Source organism: Perca flavescens, chromosome 22 (genome assembly GCF_004354835.1).
Source record: "Perca flavescens isolate YP-PL-M2 chromosome 22, PFLA_1.0, whole genome shotgun sequence".
In the NCBI taxonomy this organism is placed as follows: Eukaryota; Metazoa; Chordata; class Actinopteri; order Perciformes; family Percidae; genus Perca; species Perca flavescens.
The window spans coordinates 24,931,477-24,950,609 of NC_041352.1; the positions used below are offsets into that span (position 1 = coordinate 24,931,477).

The window sequence follows — 19,133 nt, forward strand, 5'->3', positions numbered from 1 at the left end:
TTGGTGTCCTTAAAGGTTGGATTTTTCTCATTTTTTTAATTAAGGCATTAAGATCAATTTGCAAAAGATGATTTTTTTATTCCTCTTTTTACTCAACTTTAGCATGGGTGTCCTAATTTTTTCACATGACTGTGAAAACGACTATATACTTGTATTCATGTATTTCTCCGAATGGTTTGAATATGCGACCAGAAGACGTTTGCAAAGAAGACGTAATGCCATGTGGGGTGGGCCAAATGTTTGGCATGACGCAGAAATTAAACATAATTAACTAACATATGAAGCAAAGAACCGACATTTAGCTCAGGCTGAGAGGGATTCCCTGTTTCTCCTCAAAGCATCCTGTAAAGCAGCTCGGTGCAGATAGCAGCCGAGTGTCTCGTTTCTCCTCGTTTTCGACCATGGTGCTACCATGTCTGCAGGTGTAATCCGACTCGGTGCGTCGGATTACACCTGCAGATAACCGCCACGATATACAACACAAACAGACGGACACAAAGCTTCCAGTGTGCACGCGTCAGAGAGGTTTCATTTAGGCTTTTATTTTGTGTTTCAGTGCGCAGAAGATTTGGATCATCCACTTGCTTTAAAATGTTTGAGTGACAGGAGGAAGACTCCAGCAGAAGTATTGACATGTGAGTTTGGTTTGGAGCATGTTGTTGGACAGGCATAAATGATCTCAGAAGGTAAACACACACATGCGCAGAAACAACAGGTGTGGTGTTACACAAGCTGATAACAGTTCAGAATCAGTTTTGGGGCCCACAAACTTCTAACATTAAGTCTGCTTTACAAACTGGAGGTGTGAGGTTTGAAAGATCAAGCAGAGAGGATCTAATGAAAGATTCTTGAATTGCATTCTGGGAAATGTAGGATCCAGTTTTGTTTTTGTTTTTTAGAGATGTGGTTCCTCAAATCTCTTTTTAAACCCATTATTCCCTTTTAAATGGCTTTTTAAATAACAGAACCATGTTTTTTAAGGAGTTTAAGTGGTTTTCTACATCGATGGACCCCTTGGGCCCCCAAAAGCCCCCCCAACTCCCTGCAGCGTCCATCACAACCGCTATGTTTAGCTCAAACATAACCTTAAAACCAATTTTGAACACTCAAACAGGCCTTTATAGTAGTGAGGACCGGCCAAAATGTCCTCACTTTTCAAAGATGTCCTCGATCTGTAGGTCTAAAACTGAATGGGTCCCCACAAAGCTTGATGTACGTACACACACACACACACACACACCTACACACACCTGGTCAGTTCCCAGCTCTGCATACAAAGAGTACAGTAATGTCACTTATGGCAGCTGCAGCACAAAGTTAACGCACGCACACACACACACACACACACAGCTGCCCAGCCTCAGGTGTTGAATAATGTATCCGCCTGGTCTGTGCTGAAGGATTAACGCTGCCGTCTCCTCTCGTCATCATTTCCCGCAGGTCTGCAGAGGACGTGGACTCCAGCGACGCTTCGTCAGGAGAACACACAACCAGCGAGTGAGTGTGTTACATGTCTGCCCAGGTGTGCTTCTTTAACCTGTGTGTTGGCTGCTCTTATCAGCGTTTCTTTCACACCGCTGTGTGAGCTCCTCACTCTCCTAAACCCAACCTTTTGATTTAGATTTTTCTTTTTTTATTCAGGTGGTGATTAAAGTGTGCAGCAGTCATTTCAGATGTTTAGAAACTGGTTCAGGTGTGTATGTTGTTCAGTTTTAGCTTCCCACAATCGTACCTTTTCGTTGTGAAAGTGGATCCGAGCTGGATTCATTAATGTTTCAGAGAGGGAGTCTCGCTCCAGTGAGAAAAGAGAACAGCTGATGGTATCCCATCATCAGCTGCTGGATCACAGCATCAGGGTGGGACAGGTGTACCTGCCACGTTTTGGCCTCTATGATTGCATTGTTTATACATTGAAGAGTTGATTTAAACTCTGGTTTTCTAAAATAATACTTCAGTGTTTTTACATGCACTGGTCAACTGTCCTTTCTGTTAGGAAAATAACCAAATGCACTTGCTCAAGAACTTTACTAAGGTACAGTTTTGAGGTACTTTGGTTAACTTAATTACTTCCGTTTAAAAGGGTTTTTTAAAGATTCTTTTTTGGGCATTTTTAGGCCTTTATTGACAGGACAGCTGAAGAAATAAAAGGGGAGAGAGAGCGGGAACGAAATGCAGTAAAGGGCCGCAGGTCAGAGTCAAACTCATGCCCGCTGCGTCGAGGCGTAAACCTCTATATATGCGCGCCCGCTCTACCAACTGAGCAATCCGGGCGCCCAGCCGTTCCAAACTTTTTAAAGTTTTTTTTGGCATTGTTTTAGAAAAAATTCCATCATAATCTTTCAGCATATTGTAACTCAAGAGTTCTGCAACTAACGATTTATCATTGTCGATTAATCTGGCGATTCATTTTCTGGATTAATGGATTACTTGTTTCATTTCTATAAAATGTCAGAAAATGGTAAAAAATGTGGATCACTGTTTCCCAAAGCCCAAGATGATGTCCTTAAAGGTCTTGTTTTGTCCACAACTCTAAGATATTCAGTTTACTGTCACAGAGGAGAGAAGAAAATAGGACATATTTACTTTCTTTTTTAAGTATAAAAATAACTCAAACCGATTAATCAATTATCAAAATAGTTGGCGATTAATTTAACCCTCCTGTTGTCCTTGGGTCAAATTTGACCCGTTTTCAAAGTTTCTAAATCAGAAATATGGGTTTATTTTAACCAAATTACCCAAAAATAACATGGATGGTTCCATACATCGCTCTTCGCAGGTAAAACGAATGATCACTTTTATTCAATTTGAATAAAAATCCTGACTAAACATTGACATATACCAGTGATTATTCACTCGGCATCCTCTGATCTTAACTATTTGTTGTCATAGTTTCAGCTTTTTTAAACAAAAAATGTAGACATAATATTATATAAATGAGGTTTATTGACCATGAATTTCAAAAATAAGTGTAAAACTAGTGGTAATAAGTTGGTTTTAGTGGGGAAAAAAGTGCCAAAAACGTAAAACAAAAAGCATCAAAAACTTGGATAAAGGCAACAAAAATGTCCAAAAAAAATGTTCTTACTTCTGTAACTTTTAAAGGGATACACCACCGTTTGTTGAAATAGTTCTTATCACGGTCTCCCTTAGCTGTAGATAGGTGGGACAATGCAGTTTTTGTCTCAGTGCAAGTAAATAGGTTGTTTTTTTGTCTTTTGTTGGCTCACTTTTACTCATAACATGCTAACCGGCAACATAGGATTCCATTCACTACGCTAAGCTAACTAGCGGTGGCGCTGCCGGTGTTGCACCGGACTAAAACGATGCATGCACAAAAAATGCGTTGGCCCACCTATCTACAGCTAGGGGAGACCCCACCTATCTGCAGCTAGGGGAGACCCCACCTATCTACAGCTAGGGGAGACCCCACCTATCTACAGCTAGAGGAGACCCCACCTATCTACAGCTAGGGGAGACCCCACCTATCTACAGCTAGAGGAGACCCCACCTATCTACAGCTAGGGGAGACCGGGATAAGCCCTATTTCAACAAACGGTGACGTATCCCTTTAAGTCCACGACTGTAAATAAAAAAAATGTCATTGTGTCATTGATACTTATAGACCTACTAAAGTAAATTATCTGAATTCTTCTTTTCACAGAGTCTATGTCCTCTGTCTGGATCTGTGGCTCTTGAGAGAATGAAAGAGGGAGTGACAGAGAGAAGGTAGAAGCAGTCCCAAACATAAACAGGCGATAAACAGGTGCGGTGATGGCGGCGTGGCTGGCCCGGTTGTCTCCGGGCGACGCCTGGTACAACATGTACTCGCGCCTGCTGCGGACCAAACCTGTGGGCTCCATGGCTCCCGGCTCCGACGACCTCACCGAGCTCGGGGAGGGGTCCGCGGCCGGGCTCGCCAAGGTCCTGACCACCGTGGACCTGGTGTCGCTCGGCGTGGGCAGCTGTGTTGGCACGGGGATGTATGTGGTCGCTGGGCTGGTTGCCAAGGCGATGGCTGGGCCGGGCGTCATCCTGTCTTTTATCATCGCAGCGGTGGCGTCCATACTGTCAGGTGAGGCAACAGAACATTAGTCTGGTTGGAGGTCTTTGTTGTTTTCCTATTGTCAGCTAATCCCACGGAAAGACCAAAACCAACAGTGCTCGTGCTATGAAGAAATATATAAAAGTCAACATGCTAAAGGGCCTAAATTCAGCAAGACCCGAGGCCCCGAGTAAAAGCAATCTTTTATAATGGCTTTCTATATTATTATACCCGAGCAGTTATAATTACCTTTCGGTAACACTTTACAAAAAGGTACACAAAAAAATAGGTAGTTAATGATTAGTTACTGTTTTTGAAAGAGTAACAAATGATTAGTTACTGTTTTTTTTTAATTCAGTTCAATTCAATTCAATTTCATACTATAAATAATATTGAATTTAATTGTTTTTCAGAAGGGTAGTAACTGCCCTCTACTCTACTCTTTCAAAAAACAGTAACTACCCTTCTGAAAACAGTAACTACCCTTCTGAAAACAGTAACTATCCTTCTGAAAAACAGTTACTAATCATTTGATACTCTTTCAAAAACAGTAACTAATTGTTAACTACCTATTTTTTTGTGTACATTATTGTAAAGTGTTACCTTACTTTCTTTAAAGGTACACTGTGTTGTGTTTTAAGTATTTTATTAGCTAAAAATCAATGTCTTCATTCATAAAAATGTCCTCATTGGTGTAAAATGACCTCTGTCAATGATCTGACTTATCCTCGTAAGCGAATCCTTTCTTATCTGTATTTACATTGGATGGGCAAGTCCAAGGCTATGGACAAATATGTTATCACTTCTGCTCAAACCACAATGAGAATGCCCACCAACCTACAATATAAGTGCACAATGTAATAATCAATAAATAATATAAATGAGACCATAAACAACTCACAATATGTGGCACCTTGCCAATTTCCTGAAACAGCTGCTCACTGTAGTTTTTATCAAACAAACAGGAGGAAATGGTGCATTTGTTGGGGACTATTTTTAGCATTTGGTACTCTAGCGAGTAGGGATGCACCGAATCCAAAGTTTTGGGGTTTGGCCGAATACCAAATCCACTGGTGAAGATTCTGCCGAATCTAAAACCGAATACTGAATACCGAATCCTACTCCCATCCTCAGTCCATTAACACAGTAGACACATTAATGAAGTAAATAATGTCCACAGCAGTGTATTTTTCATTTTATTTACCTGAAGTTGCTGCATTCTGGCTGCTGTCTGGAGATTCCTTCATGCACAACTCGTATTATTTCGGATGTTTCAGACCAGATGTTGTAACAGTGACTATGTTGTGTATAGTTTAGGGTCCTCGCCACCACCAGACCAATCAGCATTGCAGATTGAACATGTAGCTGGACTTGAATGGCCTTCTTTTGACTGAAAGTACTGCCAAACAACTACTTTTTCAGCTCACGAGTTCCATTTCCACTTTCTCACAGTCTACTGCATTGAACGCTCCACCTACGTAAACACCTTCCCATAATCAACGGCGCCGTCATCACGTCGACAAGCGTAGCACGAGTAGTGCAAGCATAGCATAGGGTTCGGTTCGGTGGGAAAAAATTCTAAGGTTCGGCAGAAACCGAACCTCGTCAAAAAGCCCAATATTCAGCTGAATCCGAAGCAGAATCCTGGATTTGGTGCATCCCTGCTAGCTAGTATTTATAGCTGCAGGACAGTGTGTGTGTGGGATTGAGTCAAAATTGTGTGTTCATGGTGATGAAGGAACATGTCAGCCAGCAGTTTGGTTCACTGACATGTTTTTATAGTTTTTTGGGCAGTCATCTCTGATCTTAAAGACGTTTACTGTGTCATTGTATTTCTGCCGTCAGGTGTGTGCTACGCAGAGTTTGGCGTCCGTGTCCCGAAGACGACCGGCTCGGCCTACACCTACAGCTACGTGACAGTCGGGGAGTTTGTGGCGTTTTTCATCGGCTGGAATCTGATCCTGGAGTATCTGATCGGCACAGCGGCGGGGGCCTCGGCTCTCAGCAGCATGTTCGACTCTCTGGCCAATCACAGCATCAGTAACTACATGATAACGCACCTGGGCACGCTCAGAGGACTCGGTCAGTACCATCCGTACGTGTGTCATTTCTCAGCACGCTAAGAGCAAATTAAGAACTTTCAAATAGTAATGCAACTAATTGTCAACCCTACAACATCGCCACGATATTGATATCGAGGTATTTGGTCAAAAATTAATTTTTTCCATATACCCCAGCTCTAGGAAAGCCCTTCCTGTCATAGGTTACGTTCACACCGCAAGTCTTAATGCTTAATTCGGACATCTGATTTGAAAAAATCTGATCTGGGCAAGATTTGAGTGTTCTACGGAGCCCCCCTGGTCCCACTTTGTCAAAAAAAAATGAATTATAACTATCTCGTGGCCACGAGATCGTACCTTACATACTTTGCATTTGCCCACCTGTGTGTTGCATTCCCTTGCATAGTGTCCCTGCACCCCACATTTATGACATTGGAATTCTGGACACTCTCTCAAAATGTGATTTGGTTGCAAACACAGTCTACAGACTTTGACCTGTCTATCATGAAGCACTTTGAAATATTCACGTCCCTGGGTATCTTGAGGCTACAAGAAAGTATCTTGAGGCCATGAGATGGTTATAAATAATTATTTTGACAAAGTGGGACCAGGGGGGCTCCGTAGTGTTCACACTACTTCTGAAGAAGTCTGACCTGGTTACTTGACCCTAAAATCTGATTTGGGCCACTTTTGCCTGCAGTCTGAACGTTATTGATCTTTCGTGTGGATGAAATATTTCTATAATGCATGCTGCTGTGTGTCTGTTTGTCTCAGGTAAAGGTGAGGACACGTACCCTGATCTGCTGGCCCTGTTCATCGCCCTGCTGGTCACAGTGATCGTTGCTCTCGGCGTGCGAAACTCCGTGGTCTTCAACAACGTCCTCAACGCGGTCAACCTGGTGGTGTGGGTCTTCATGATCATCGCCGGACTCTTCTTCCTCTCCGCCAGCAACTGGGAGGGCGGAAACTTCCTGCCCTACGGATGGTCAGGGGTGAGATCATCCACCACGTTGGTATTTTAGTTACTTGTTCTAATCCACCCCCCCAAACAAATATAAGTCATCTCTTTGCTTCATGATCAGGTTATGCAAGGTGCAGCGACGTGCTTTTACGCCTTCATCGGCTTCGACATCATCGCGACGACAGGAGAGGAGGCGAAGAACCCAAACACCTCCATCCCCTACGCCATCACTGCCTCGCTGGTCACCTGCCTCACTGCATACGTGTCGGTCAGTGTCGGGCATGCTCGTAGATAGATAGATAGATAGATAGATAGATAGATAGATAGATAGATAGATACTTTATTGATCCCCAAGGGGAAATTCAAGGTCCCAGTAGCTTAAAGACATCACACACAACATACACATACATCACAAATGTTAAAATAACAAATCCAAATGAATAATATGGACAATAAAAGAAAAGATACTAAATTAAAAATTCACATGAATGTACTATAAGGGATGTATAAACATGAGAGCCTTGCAGTGACAGGGCAGGGACTGACCCTGTGATTCAGTCTGCATGGTAAGGTGCTCTATGAGAGGGTGTGTCATCATGGTGGTAAGTGCAATTAAGTCCAATAGTGCAAGGATAAAGTATAGAGACCAGCATTAAAGGTCCCATGGTATGAAAATTCACTTTATGAGGTTTTTTTTTAACATTAAAATGCGTTCCCACAGCTTGCCTATGTTCCCCCAGTGGCTAGAAATGGTGATAGGTGTAAACCGAGCCGTGGGTATCCTGCTCTGCCTTTGAGAAAATGAAAGCTCAGATGGACCAATCAGGAATCTTCTCCTTATGATGTCATAAGGAGCAAGGTTACCTCCCCTTTCTCTTCTTTGCCCACCAAGAGAATTTGGCCCACCCATGAGAGAGAGAGACATCATGGCTTTCAAACGATCAAAGTGGCAGTTGGTCAAGACCCTCACCCTCCACCTCCCCCCCTTCTCCTCCTCAATAGCTACAGACACAGAAATTACACATCTTAAGGAAAGATCATTGTGGGACTGGTTCTAGTGGCTGTAATTCTGCACTAAGTCGGAATTTCGGGAAAGAGACTTCAGATACAGTATTAGGGGACCACTAAGGTCTATATAAAAGAGACTTCAGATACAGTATTAGGGGACCACAAAGGTCTATATAAAAGAGACTTCAGATACAGTATTAGGGGACCACTAAGGTCTATATAAAAGAGACTTCAGATACAGTATTAGGGGACCACTAAGGTCTATATAAAAGAGACTTCAGATACAGTATTAGGGGACCACTAAGGTCTATATAAAAGAGACTTCAGATACAGTATTAGGGGACCACTAAGGTCTATATAAAAGAGACTTCAGATACAGTATTAGGGGACCACTAAGGTCTATATAAAAGAGACTTCAGATACAGTATTAGGGGACCACTAAGGTCTATATAAAAGAGACTTCAGATACAGTATTAGGGGACCACAAAGGTCTATATGAAAGAGACTTCAGATACAGTATTAGGGGACCACTAAGGTCTATATAAAAGAGACTTCAGATACAGTATTAGGGGACCACTAAGGCCTATATAAAAGCATCCAAAGAGCACCACCAGGTTTTTTGCTAAAACATTCCTCAGAATTGCTAAAAGATTTGTTAATAAAAAATAGAAAGTAAATAGAAAGCTGTGCATTACTGAGAATGAACTTTTATCTGGGATTTCTTGTGAAATGCAATAAAAAAAAAAAGAATTGCAACATTTGGATGTCCTTTCCCTTTAATCCAGGAGCCCTGATGTTGTTTAACTTTTACCTGTGTACAGGTGAGCGTGATTTTGACTCTCATGGTTCCCTACGACCTCATCGACGGCTCGGCTCCCCTCATGGAGATGTTCGCCGTTCACGGCTTCCTGTGGGGGAAATACACCGTGGCCGTGGGCTCCATAGCCGGACTCACCGTCTCTCTGCTGGGCTCTTTATTCCCCATGCCTAGAGTCATCTACGCCATGTCCCGGGACGGCCTGCTGTTCAGGTGAGGAGGCGCCAAACACCCGGGCTTAGTCCATATCGACGATGTTAAATTTATGTACGGGATAGTCACCTTCGGGTTTCTTTGTGTGGGCATTCTGAACTCCGGTCGATTTGGGATAAAATCCTCCGAGCTAGAACCGACAATCAAATTATATTCATCGATTTGTTTTGTTTTTTTAGTAAAATTCTTATCACACACTCGACAGCCGTGTTAATTCCAAGGCTCGCTTCCCTACGTGCACATAAAAAAACTAGTTCCTTCCCGAGTAGAGCTGGGCAATATGTAGAAAATCAAATATCACGATATTTTGGACCAAATACATTGATGTCGATATTGTGAAGATATTGTAGTGTTGACTATTGGTGCTTTCACAACATATTTACACAATGAGATTTTTGATAAATAATCATCAGTAATGTGGATATAATGACTAAATAAAAGAACAGTTACAACAGAATGGTAAGTTCAGAAAATGACATCACTTTACTGTCATGTAGCCTTTAAAACCAGGAAAAGACAACACTTATGTCATATCACGATTTTACGATATCCAAAATTTAAGAAGATATCTAGCTTCATATATTGATGTCGATATAATATCTATATATATTGCACCAGCCCTATTCCCGAGGCTTTTTGCAGCGGCACTGTGGCTCCATCCGGTGCTTAACACCACCCAAGATGATCGTGATTGGTATAGTCTATATCCACGACGTTTCATATCCGGGATTGCTCTGTTGCTGCTGGAAATTCTGCCGGATGTCCCTAATTTTTCGGCCGGATGTCCGTCACCTTCCTCTTTCTTTGTGTTGGCATTCTAACCTCCGTATGATTTGTGAGGACTATGGTTAACTGCTCCTCAGATCTCTGCAGGGTAAATCCAGACAGCTAGCTAGACTATCTGTCCAATCTGAGTTTTCTCTCGCACGACTAAAACAACCTTTGAACGTACACAGGTTCCACCAAAACAAGTTCCTTCCCGAGGCTATTTTGCAGAGGCGCCGTGGCTCCGATGATTGTGATTGGTTTAAAGAAATGGCAATAAACCAGAGCACGTTTTTCTCCCATCCAGGAATGCTGTGTGGACTCCTACGCAGCGCTGTGGAGGAAGGTGCTCTGGCTATGCGAGACTAGTTTTGAAATTTGAAATTCTTTTATTAGGATAACCCCTTGAGATGTACCATCTTGTTTTCGAAGGGGGTCCTGAACAAAATACAACAAAAAACATTACAGACATGCTAACATAATATACAAAACACAAAAGAAACAGATACAATAACACACACAAAAACACACAGAACCTACAATTACAACATAATAAATAACAGGGAATAATGATACATCAACATACAGTACAGGCCAAAAGCCACACCTCATTCAATGTGTTTCTTTATTTTCATGACTATTTACATTGTAGATTCTCACTGAAGGCATCAAAACTATAAATGAACACATATGGAATTATGTACTTAACAAAAAAGTGTGAAATAACTGAAAACATGTCTTATATTTTAGATTCCTCAAAGTAGCCACCCTTTGCTTTTTTTGATAACTCTGCAAACCCTTGGTGTTCTCTCAATGAGCTTCATGAGGTAGTCACCTGAAATGGTTTTACCTTCACAGGTGTGCTTTGTCAAGGTTAATTAGTGGAATTATTTCCCTTATTAATAAAAAAGCAAAGGGTGGCTACTTTGAATAATCTAAAATATAAGACATGTTTTCAGTTATTTCACACTTTTTGTTAAGTACATAATTCCATATGTGTTCATTCATAGTTTTGATGCCTTCAGTGAGAATCTACAATGTAAATAGTCATGAAAATAAAAAGGAAACGCATTGAATGAGAAGGTGTGTCCAAACTTTTGGCCTGTACTGTATAGCCAAACGTTACTGTGGAAAGACAATTAAGTGGTTCAATAAGAAAAGAAGAGTGAAGAATGAGATACAACAGATAGTTCCGGGCTAACTCTGTGATTAATGTATCTGCAGGTTCCTGTCTCACGTGTCGGCATTCACACACACTCCCACGGTGGCGTGCGTGGTGTCGGGCTGCTTCGCGGCCCTCCTGGCTCTGTTGGTAAGCCTGCGGGACCTGATTGAGATGATGTCCATCGGCACCCTGCTGGCCTACACTCTGGTCAGCGTGTGCGTGCTGCTGCTGCGCTACCAGCCGGACGAGCAGACCGACACGCACCAGTTCATCTCCGAGGAGCACCAGGACGGCGTGAAGCACCACCACGACGATGGCGCGGCGCCCGCCAAAGACGACCACATCCTGATCGGAGGCTCAGACCCCGACGGATCGGCGTCCTACCACGCAGGCGGGACAGAAGGAGAAGGGGATGACTCCGATTTCCACACGGGCCACCCCTCGCTGCTGAAAAGGCTTCTGGGAGGTCACTTCTACACCCTGCGGCTGCGGCTGGGATTGCCCGACGCGTCGGCTCGGCCCACGCCTGCCACCGGCCGAGTGGTGACCCGATGCACCCTCCTCTTCTTCCTCACGTCCTTCTTCCTCTGGTCCACCGTTATATTTGGCGTTGAGCAGGGAGAAGGCGCCCGCGCGGTGTTCTCGGGCCTCACGGCCACGCTGATGGCCGGGTCCTTGGCGAAGCTTTTGATCACGATTCTTCAGCAGCCACAGAGTGCGAGGAAGCTGCCCTACATGGCGCCCTGTGTGCCCTTTGTACCCGCGGCCGCCATATTGGTCAACAGCTACCTCATGCTTAAGCTGTCGTCACTCACCTGGGCCCGGTTCACCATCTGGTGCTTCGTAGGTGAGATGGAACATTCATTTTCTACATTGGAACCTCAGGGTGCATTTTAAAGGTCCACTGTGTTGTGTTTTAAGTATTTTATTAGCTAAATTCAATGTCTTCATTCATAAAAATGTCCTCATTGGTGTAAAATGACCTCTGCCAATGATCTGACTTATCCTCGTAAGCAAAGAATTTCTTCTCTGTATTTGCATTGGACGGGCAAGGCTTCCATGTTGTTCCACCATTTTTAGAAAAACTCTAATGGCTGAGAGGGACATAAAGCACTAGCCGACTTGTCTAGCTAATCCACAACGCGTTCTCGTTCAGAGCCAGAAGAATAACGTCACACGCCTGTTTAAAAAAATAAATAAATAAATAAATAAAAAAAAAAGAATGGTTGGGTTTAGGAAAAGAACACAGGGAAAGGCTTTAGTGACAAAAACACGGAAAATAACGAAAAAAACACATTAGGAACACAATAAACGGTTGGGTTTAGGAAAGAAACATTGGGTAAGGCTTATTAAAAAATTAAATTTAAAAAAATTAAACGGCTGAAAAATCGCGGGACGCAAATCCGGCCCTCCCGGGTGAAAGTCCTGTGTTTTACCCTCCACCGCCCCAACCTACCTCCTTACTCAATCCCCCGTTCCTTTATACTACTCGCTACGGCGGAAATTGACTCGCAATGTAGGCCAATGGCGGCCGATTTGCGTTGATATACACGCAAAAATGCGATTCTGCGTCAGTTAGTTGACCGATGACGAAGTCAAGGGAAGTGATGAACAGCTGGACAGTTTCTCTTTCTGCTGTCTTTGTCCGTCCGTCCCCAGGTCTGTTGATCTACGGTTGCTACGGCGTGTGGCACAGCACGCTGGAGCTGAACGCCCGGGAGCAGCAGGCGCACGCCAGCTCCTACCAGCGCTATGACGACCACCTGGACGACGACACCTTCTCCCCCGACGACAGCGGTCGCCCAGAGGACCGGGAGGAGAAACCCTACCAGGGCTGGTCCGCCCCGGAGGAGAGGGGATACAAGTACCAGGAGCACCAGGAGCACCAGGAGCACCAGGAGCACCAGGAGCACCAGGAGCACCAGGAGCACCAGGAGCACCAGGACCACGGCCCAGATGGAGAGCAGCGCCCGGGCCAGTGTGAGGATAACGGGGAGCCGTCTGGATACCAGTCTGGATACCAGTCTGGACCAAGAGGCCCGTCTGCGAGCAGAGGCCGAGGCAGAGGATGGACCAATCAAGGTTTTGATGAAGAGGAGGACTGAAACCATCTGGAACTTTAAGACTGAAATGCTGCTTATATGAGACACTGAACCAAATATTCCCTACGGCACTGGTTCTCAAACTTTCTTTCAATAATGTACCACCTTTTGAATAGTTTATTTAAGCCAAGTACTCCCTGACCAGCGCTAATCATTTTCGGTAAAGTGTACATAAACAGGAAGAGTACAGCGCTGTCAGCGATAGATTTACTAAACAACAGCCTTGGAACTGAAAAAAAACATTTAAATGCTGATGAGAAAATTAGACAAAAACTGTAAAAAAGACCTAAACTTGGAAAAAGATTAGAAAGAAGGAAGGAAGTAAGGCAAGAATAGGTCAATATAGTATAAAAAACTTTAAAACACTGACATAAGAAGAAAAAAGTGAGAAACTTGTAAAAAGTAGAAAGACAGTTGAAGGAAGGATAGATCAGGTCCAAAGAAGGCGACACAAATGTCACATTTTTGTCTACAGTAAAGTAGGTCCAAAATAAAGAGGAACAATGTTCTGGACAACAGCATTTGATAAATATCTCACTTACCCCCTGCAGTCCTCCAGAGTACCCATAGGGGTACACGTACCCCCATTTGAGAAACACTGCTCTAAGACACGTAAAGTAGAGCTTAGATCATGCCCAAAAATTCAAACCCGACCCTACCCGAGCCTGTGCACGTTGTGTCCGAGCCCGGCCAGGACCGACACATTAACTGTAATTATGAACCCGAGCCCGATTTAAACCCGACAATATTTTAACATGTGGGCTGTTAATAACGTAGTTATTAGAAATTAGAAATGTAGTTGAGAAATGTCGTTCTCAACTACAATTTAGAGTTGTTTGAACTACAGAAATCTGTTTAGAATTATCTTAATGACCATTACCAGTAATGCAATAAGGCAAGGCAAGGCAGCTTTATTTGTATAGCACATTTGAGCAACAAGGCAATTCAAAGTGCTTTACATAAAACATTAAAGAGCAGTTAGAAAACAACAACAATTTAAAAGCATTAAAAGACAAAAATAAAATGTAAAGAGCAGTTAGAAATCAATTAAAAAAAAATTTAAAAACATTAACAGACAAGAATAAAATGTAAAGAGCAGTTAGAAAACAATTAAAAACAATTTAAAAACATTAACAGACAAGAATAAAATGTAAAGAGTAGTTAGAAAACAATTAAAAACAATTTAAAAACATTAACAGACAAGAATAAAATGTAAAGAGTAGTTAGAAAACAATTAAAAACAATTTAAAAGCATTAAAAGACAAGAATAAAATGTAAAGAGCAGTTAAAAAACAATTAAAAACTATTTAAAAACATTAACAGACAAGAATAAAATGCTGGAGAGCCATAGCTTTCTCCCCACCCAATTAGGCTAATAAAGTAATGATTAACTGGATGTAAAAAAGCACAAAAACTTTCAAAGAAAGCGTCAAAAACGTCGACAGAAACATTGGGGGTGGGTAAAAAAGCCAAAAAACATTTGAATAAACTGACAGAAACGTTGAAAAAAAAAAAAAGGATGTTACGTCTATCATGTCTTCCCAAATGATGTTACCGGCTTGTAAAATAGTGCTTATCGCTGCCATAAATGGACCATACACCCCCCACCCCCGACCACCCCAAAGTTTGAGCTGAGCCCTGAGGGTTTACAATGTCTGGCTCCGCCCCTCCCTTTGTCCACTCAGCGATTTGCGTACCAGAGGAGGAGGGAGATAGAAGAAACGATGGACGCCATCCCAGATGTTTGAGTGAGTGACTCTCCACCAACATCTGTCCTGGTTATTACCTTCATTTTTAGGTTGCACGATGTGCTGTCGCAATACACAACTTCCATCCGTAAAAGAGAAGATTCGACTTTTCTCGGCCGATTTCTGGTAACCTGCAAACTTAAAGGGATACGCCACCATTTGTTGAAATAGTTCTTATCACGGTCTCCCCTGGCTGTAGGTAGGTGGGCCAACGCTTTTTTTGTCTCAGTGCAAGTAATTAGGTTGTTTTTTTTGTTTTTTGTTGGCTCACTTTTACTCACAAAATGCTAACCGGCAACATAGGATTCCATTCACTACGCTAAGCTAACTAGCGGTGGCGCTGCCGGTGTTGCACCGGAATAAAACGATGCATGCACAAAAAATGCTTTGGCCCACCTATCTACAGCTAGGGGAGACCCCACCTATCTACAGCTAGGGGAGACCCCACCTATCTACAGCTAGAGGAGACCCCACCTATCTACAGCTAGGGGAGACCCCACCTATCTACAGCTAGAGGAGACCCCACCTATCTACAGCTAGAGGAGACCCCACCTATCTACAGCTAGGAGGAGACCCCACCTATCTACAGCTAGAGGAGACCCCACCTATCTACAGCTAGGAGAGACCCCACCTATCTACAGCTAGAGGAGACCCCACCTATCTACAGCTAGAGGAGACCCCACCTATCTACAGCTAGGGAGACCCCACCTATCTACAGCTAGGGGAGACCCCACCTATCTACAGCTAGAGGAGACCCCACCTATCTACAGCTAGAGGAGACCCCACCTATCTACAGCTAGAGGAGACCCCACCTATCTACAGCTAGAGGGGGAGACCCCACCTATCTACAGCTAGAGGAGACCCCACCTATCTACAGCTAGGGGAGACCCCACCTATCTACAGCTAGAGGAGACCCCACCTATCTACAGCTAGGGGAGACCCCACCTATCTACAGCTAGAGGAGACCCCACCTATCTACAGCTAGGGGAGACCCCACCCCACAGCTAGAGGAGACCCCACCCATCTACAGCTAGAGGAGACCCCACCTATCTACAGCTAGGGGAGACCCCACCTATCTACAGCTAGAGGAGACCCCACCTATCTACAGCTAGGGGAGACCCCACCTATCTACAGCTAGAGGAGACCCCCCCCTATCTACAGCTAGGGGAGACCCCACCTATCTACAGCTAGAGGAGACCCCACCTATCTACAGCTAGAGGAGACCCCACCTATCTACAGCTAGAGGAGACCCCACCTATCTACAGCTAGGGGAGACCCCACCTATCTACAGCTAGGGGAGACCCCACCTATCTACAGCTAGGGGAGACCCCACCTATCTACAGCTAGGGGAGACCCCACCTATCTACAGCTAGAGGAGACCCCACCTATCTACAGCTAGGGGAGACCCCACCTATCTACAGCTAGAGGAGACCCCACCTATCTACAGCTAGAGGAGACCGGGATAAGCCCTATTTCAACAAACGGTGGCGTATCCCTTTAAAGATGGACGTCTGGCGATACCATTTTATTTCTCGTTCACAAGCCTTTTCACGTCTCTTACCTGTTGTTTCTGTTCGTCGTTACCCACAGAGGTTTATCTTAGGAATATGGCCAATAAGGTTTTGAGTAAAGTCACGGGGCTCACAAAGTTTTTAGACAGAAATTCTAAATTTTATAGAACAACGAACAATTATCATCTTAGCTAATGCCTTAATTTTAAATCACTTTGAATTTGCATGTACCTCCTGGTTTGAAGGCCTAACAAATAGACTCAAAGGGAGGCTGCAAACAGAACAGAATAAATTAATAAGAGTAATTCTGAATTTGGACCATAGGTCTCACATTGGTAGGTCACAATTTGTTGAGCTCAACTGGCTCCCTGTGGAGTCTTGTGTTACTATGTTAAGACTGACCATGATTCAGAAAATATTGTTTGGTAGTGTCCCAATTTTTTTGTCGTGTCTTATAACTAAGGTAAAGGACACACACAATATTAATACTCGTGGCAGCATATCTGACCTGTGTCCTTATAAATTTAAGACAGTGTTAGGGAAAGGAACATTTGCCTATATGGGGGCAGTTCAGTGGAACAAGTTAGATCTTCATATTAAAGTCATTTCCAGCCTGAACTCTTTTAAAAAAAGAGTATTAAGGTCTGGTTACTAGAGAGGGTTGCGGAATAGATTAAAGGGCAAGTTACTATTTTTATTTATTTAAGAAAAATGTTTTAATGTTAAGTCATTGAGTATCTTGTCTTGTCCTGATGTGTGTTGAGGACCACAATGGAAATAAGTCTTGGACTTTATTGTGTTTTTATCCTCGATTGTATTTGATGTCCTGTTATCATGTGAAAGGCACTCTCTTACAATTAAATAAATCAAATCAAATTTTAACCAATCAGACAACATCTGTCAGAATATAAATGTTGCTTTAGTTAAAACTCAAATGTCTCTACTGACCGTCAGCCTCACAAACAAACGTTCACGTTTTCCTTTGATGGATTTATATTTGTTTTCGTTTTCGGCATCTCTGGTCGTCTTTTTCCGGTTGCTTTCTGAACACTGGAAGTCCCGTTTGCATTTGTCTTTCTCGTGTGAGTGAAAGGTGTGTTTGCTCTTTTTGGTGTCTGCAGCAGCAGATCGTGTTATTGTGTGGAAATGAGAACAGAACAACGTTGCCGGGAATAAATGTCTCATTTTGAGTGAAAAAATGTATTCTAAGACTCTTAATTACTTCAAAACTTTTATTATTTGTATAACCAGCCAAAAATCATTCAATACAGGCACACAGTTGATGCACATTACTGACTATATATTGTGATTAGGAAGAGGATACAATTGCAAAAAGTAATACAGTTATTGATGCGTAAAACAATGTGTGAGATTAAATGAAAGCAAACTTGAATTCTCTGTACGTCAGGTCATATATAGGAAATGTATTCATGCTATTTAAAGTATTAAAAGTATAATAGTCATTATTAAAGTCACAGGAGCTTATTAACACATACAGTACAGGCCAAAAGTTTGGACACACCTTCTCATTCAATGCGTTTCCTTTTTATTTTCATGACTATTTACATTGTAGATTCTCACTGAAGGCATCAAAACTATGAATGAACACATATGGAATTATGTACTTAACAAAAAGTGTGAAATAACTGAAAACATGTCTTATATTTTAGATTCTTCAAAGTAGCCACCATTTGGCTTTTTTTATTAATAAGGGAAATAATTCCACTAATTAACCCTGACAAGGCACACCTGTGAAGTGAAAACCATTTCAGGTGACTACCTCATGAAGCTCATTGAGAGAACACCAAGGGTTTGCAGAGTTATCAAAAAACTTTTTTGTTAAGTACATAATTCCATATGTGTTCATTAATAGTTTTGATGCCTTCAGTGAGAATCTACAATGTAAATAGTCATGAAAATAAAGAAACACATTGAATGAGAAGTGTAATTGAAATAGAAGTGTGTCCAAACTTTTGGCCTGTACTGTAGATCAGTCCTTCCAGAAAAATCCAAGTTTTTTTGTGATTGTTGCGGGCAAAAATCCTTGATTATGTATGCACGTTTTCTTAAAAAATGCGATGGAATATGCTAAATGATATTTATGCAATTTTATGTGATGAAGTTGCGGGAACTTGCAAAAATTGCGATTTGATGAAAAAGATTAAAAAATGTGATGTCTCAACAGCCTGCTTTACGATGATTCTCACGTTGCGTCATGGCAACAGGGGAAAATGGCTGCTCTTGTGTGAAGTAAACGCAACATTTTTCAACTTTCTGCTAAGATATATTATGGGACTTTTTTGCAACGAAAATGCGGGGATCATGAAATCATGCATGCCCCGCATATTTTGGGCGAAAATCAGCAATTTATGCGGCGAAAGTGCAGCACTTTTGCTGATTATGCGATTTTGCGATTATGCGACCCGAACATCATTTCTAAATATCTGTCCTGAACCCGGCCCGGCCCGTCGGGTACCGACAGGCTCGGCTCGGGTATCCATCCTCTATCCCGATTCTATTCTGTCATGATACATGGGTGCCGATGGGATCTGTATTGCGATTTTTATTTATTATATTTATTGATATATCGTGAGACATTTCTCAAAACAAATAGTTTTCTAAGAAGAATTCACATCAGTCAGTCTGAGGCTACATTTACATCGCATGCTCTGGCTTTTCCCCCCTCTCATTCCCCCTGCTCTGGTGTGTCCCCCTCTCATTCCCCCTGCTCTGGCCGACGC

At 42.6% G+C, this 19,133-nt stretch overlaps 1 protein-coding gene across 2 annotated transcripts; it reads left to right on the forward strand.

Moving 5' to 3' along the window:
• The first annotated feature begins 286 nt into the window (after nt 1-286).
• Nucleotides 287-13,348, forward strand: slc7a14b (solute carrier family 7 member 14b). Of its 2 annotated transcripts, XM_028569405.1 has the most exons (10): nt 287-635; nt 1,441-1,497; nt 1,642-1,693; nt 3,662-4,072; nt 5,888-6,124; nt 6,877-7,094; nt 7,185-7,331; nt 8,893-9,101; nt 11,091-11,878; nt 12,691-13,348. In XM_028569405.1, exons 4-10 carry the CDS (start codon nt 3,772-3,774, stop codon nt 13,134-13,136), a joined length of 2,346 nt encoding a protein of 781 aa, XP_028425206.1. In that variant the 5' UTR covers nt 287-635; nt 1,441-1,497; nt 1,642-1,693; nt 3,662-3,771; the 3' UTR covers nt 13,137-13,348. The 2 variants fall into 2 exon arrangements, with proteins under 2 accessions (XP_028425206.1, XP_028425205.1); XM_028569404.1 differs by lacking the exon at nt 1,642-1,693.
• Nucleotides 13,349-19,133: the final 5,785 nt, after the last annotated feature.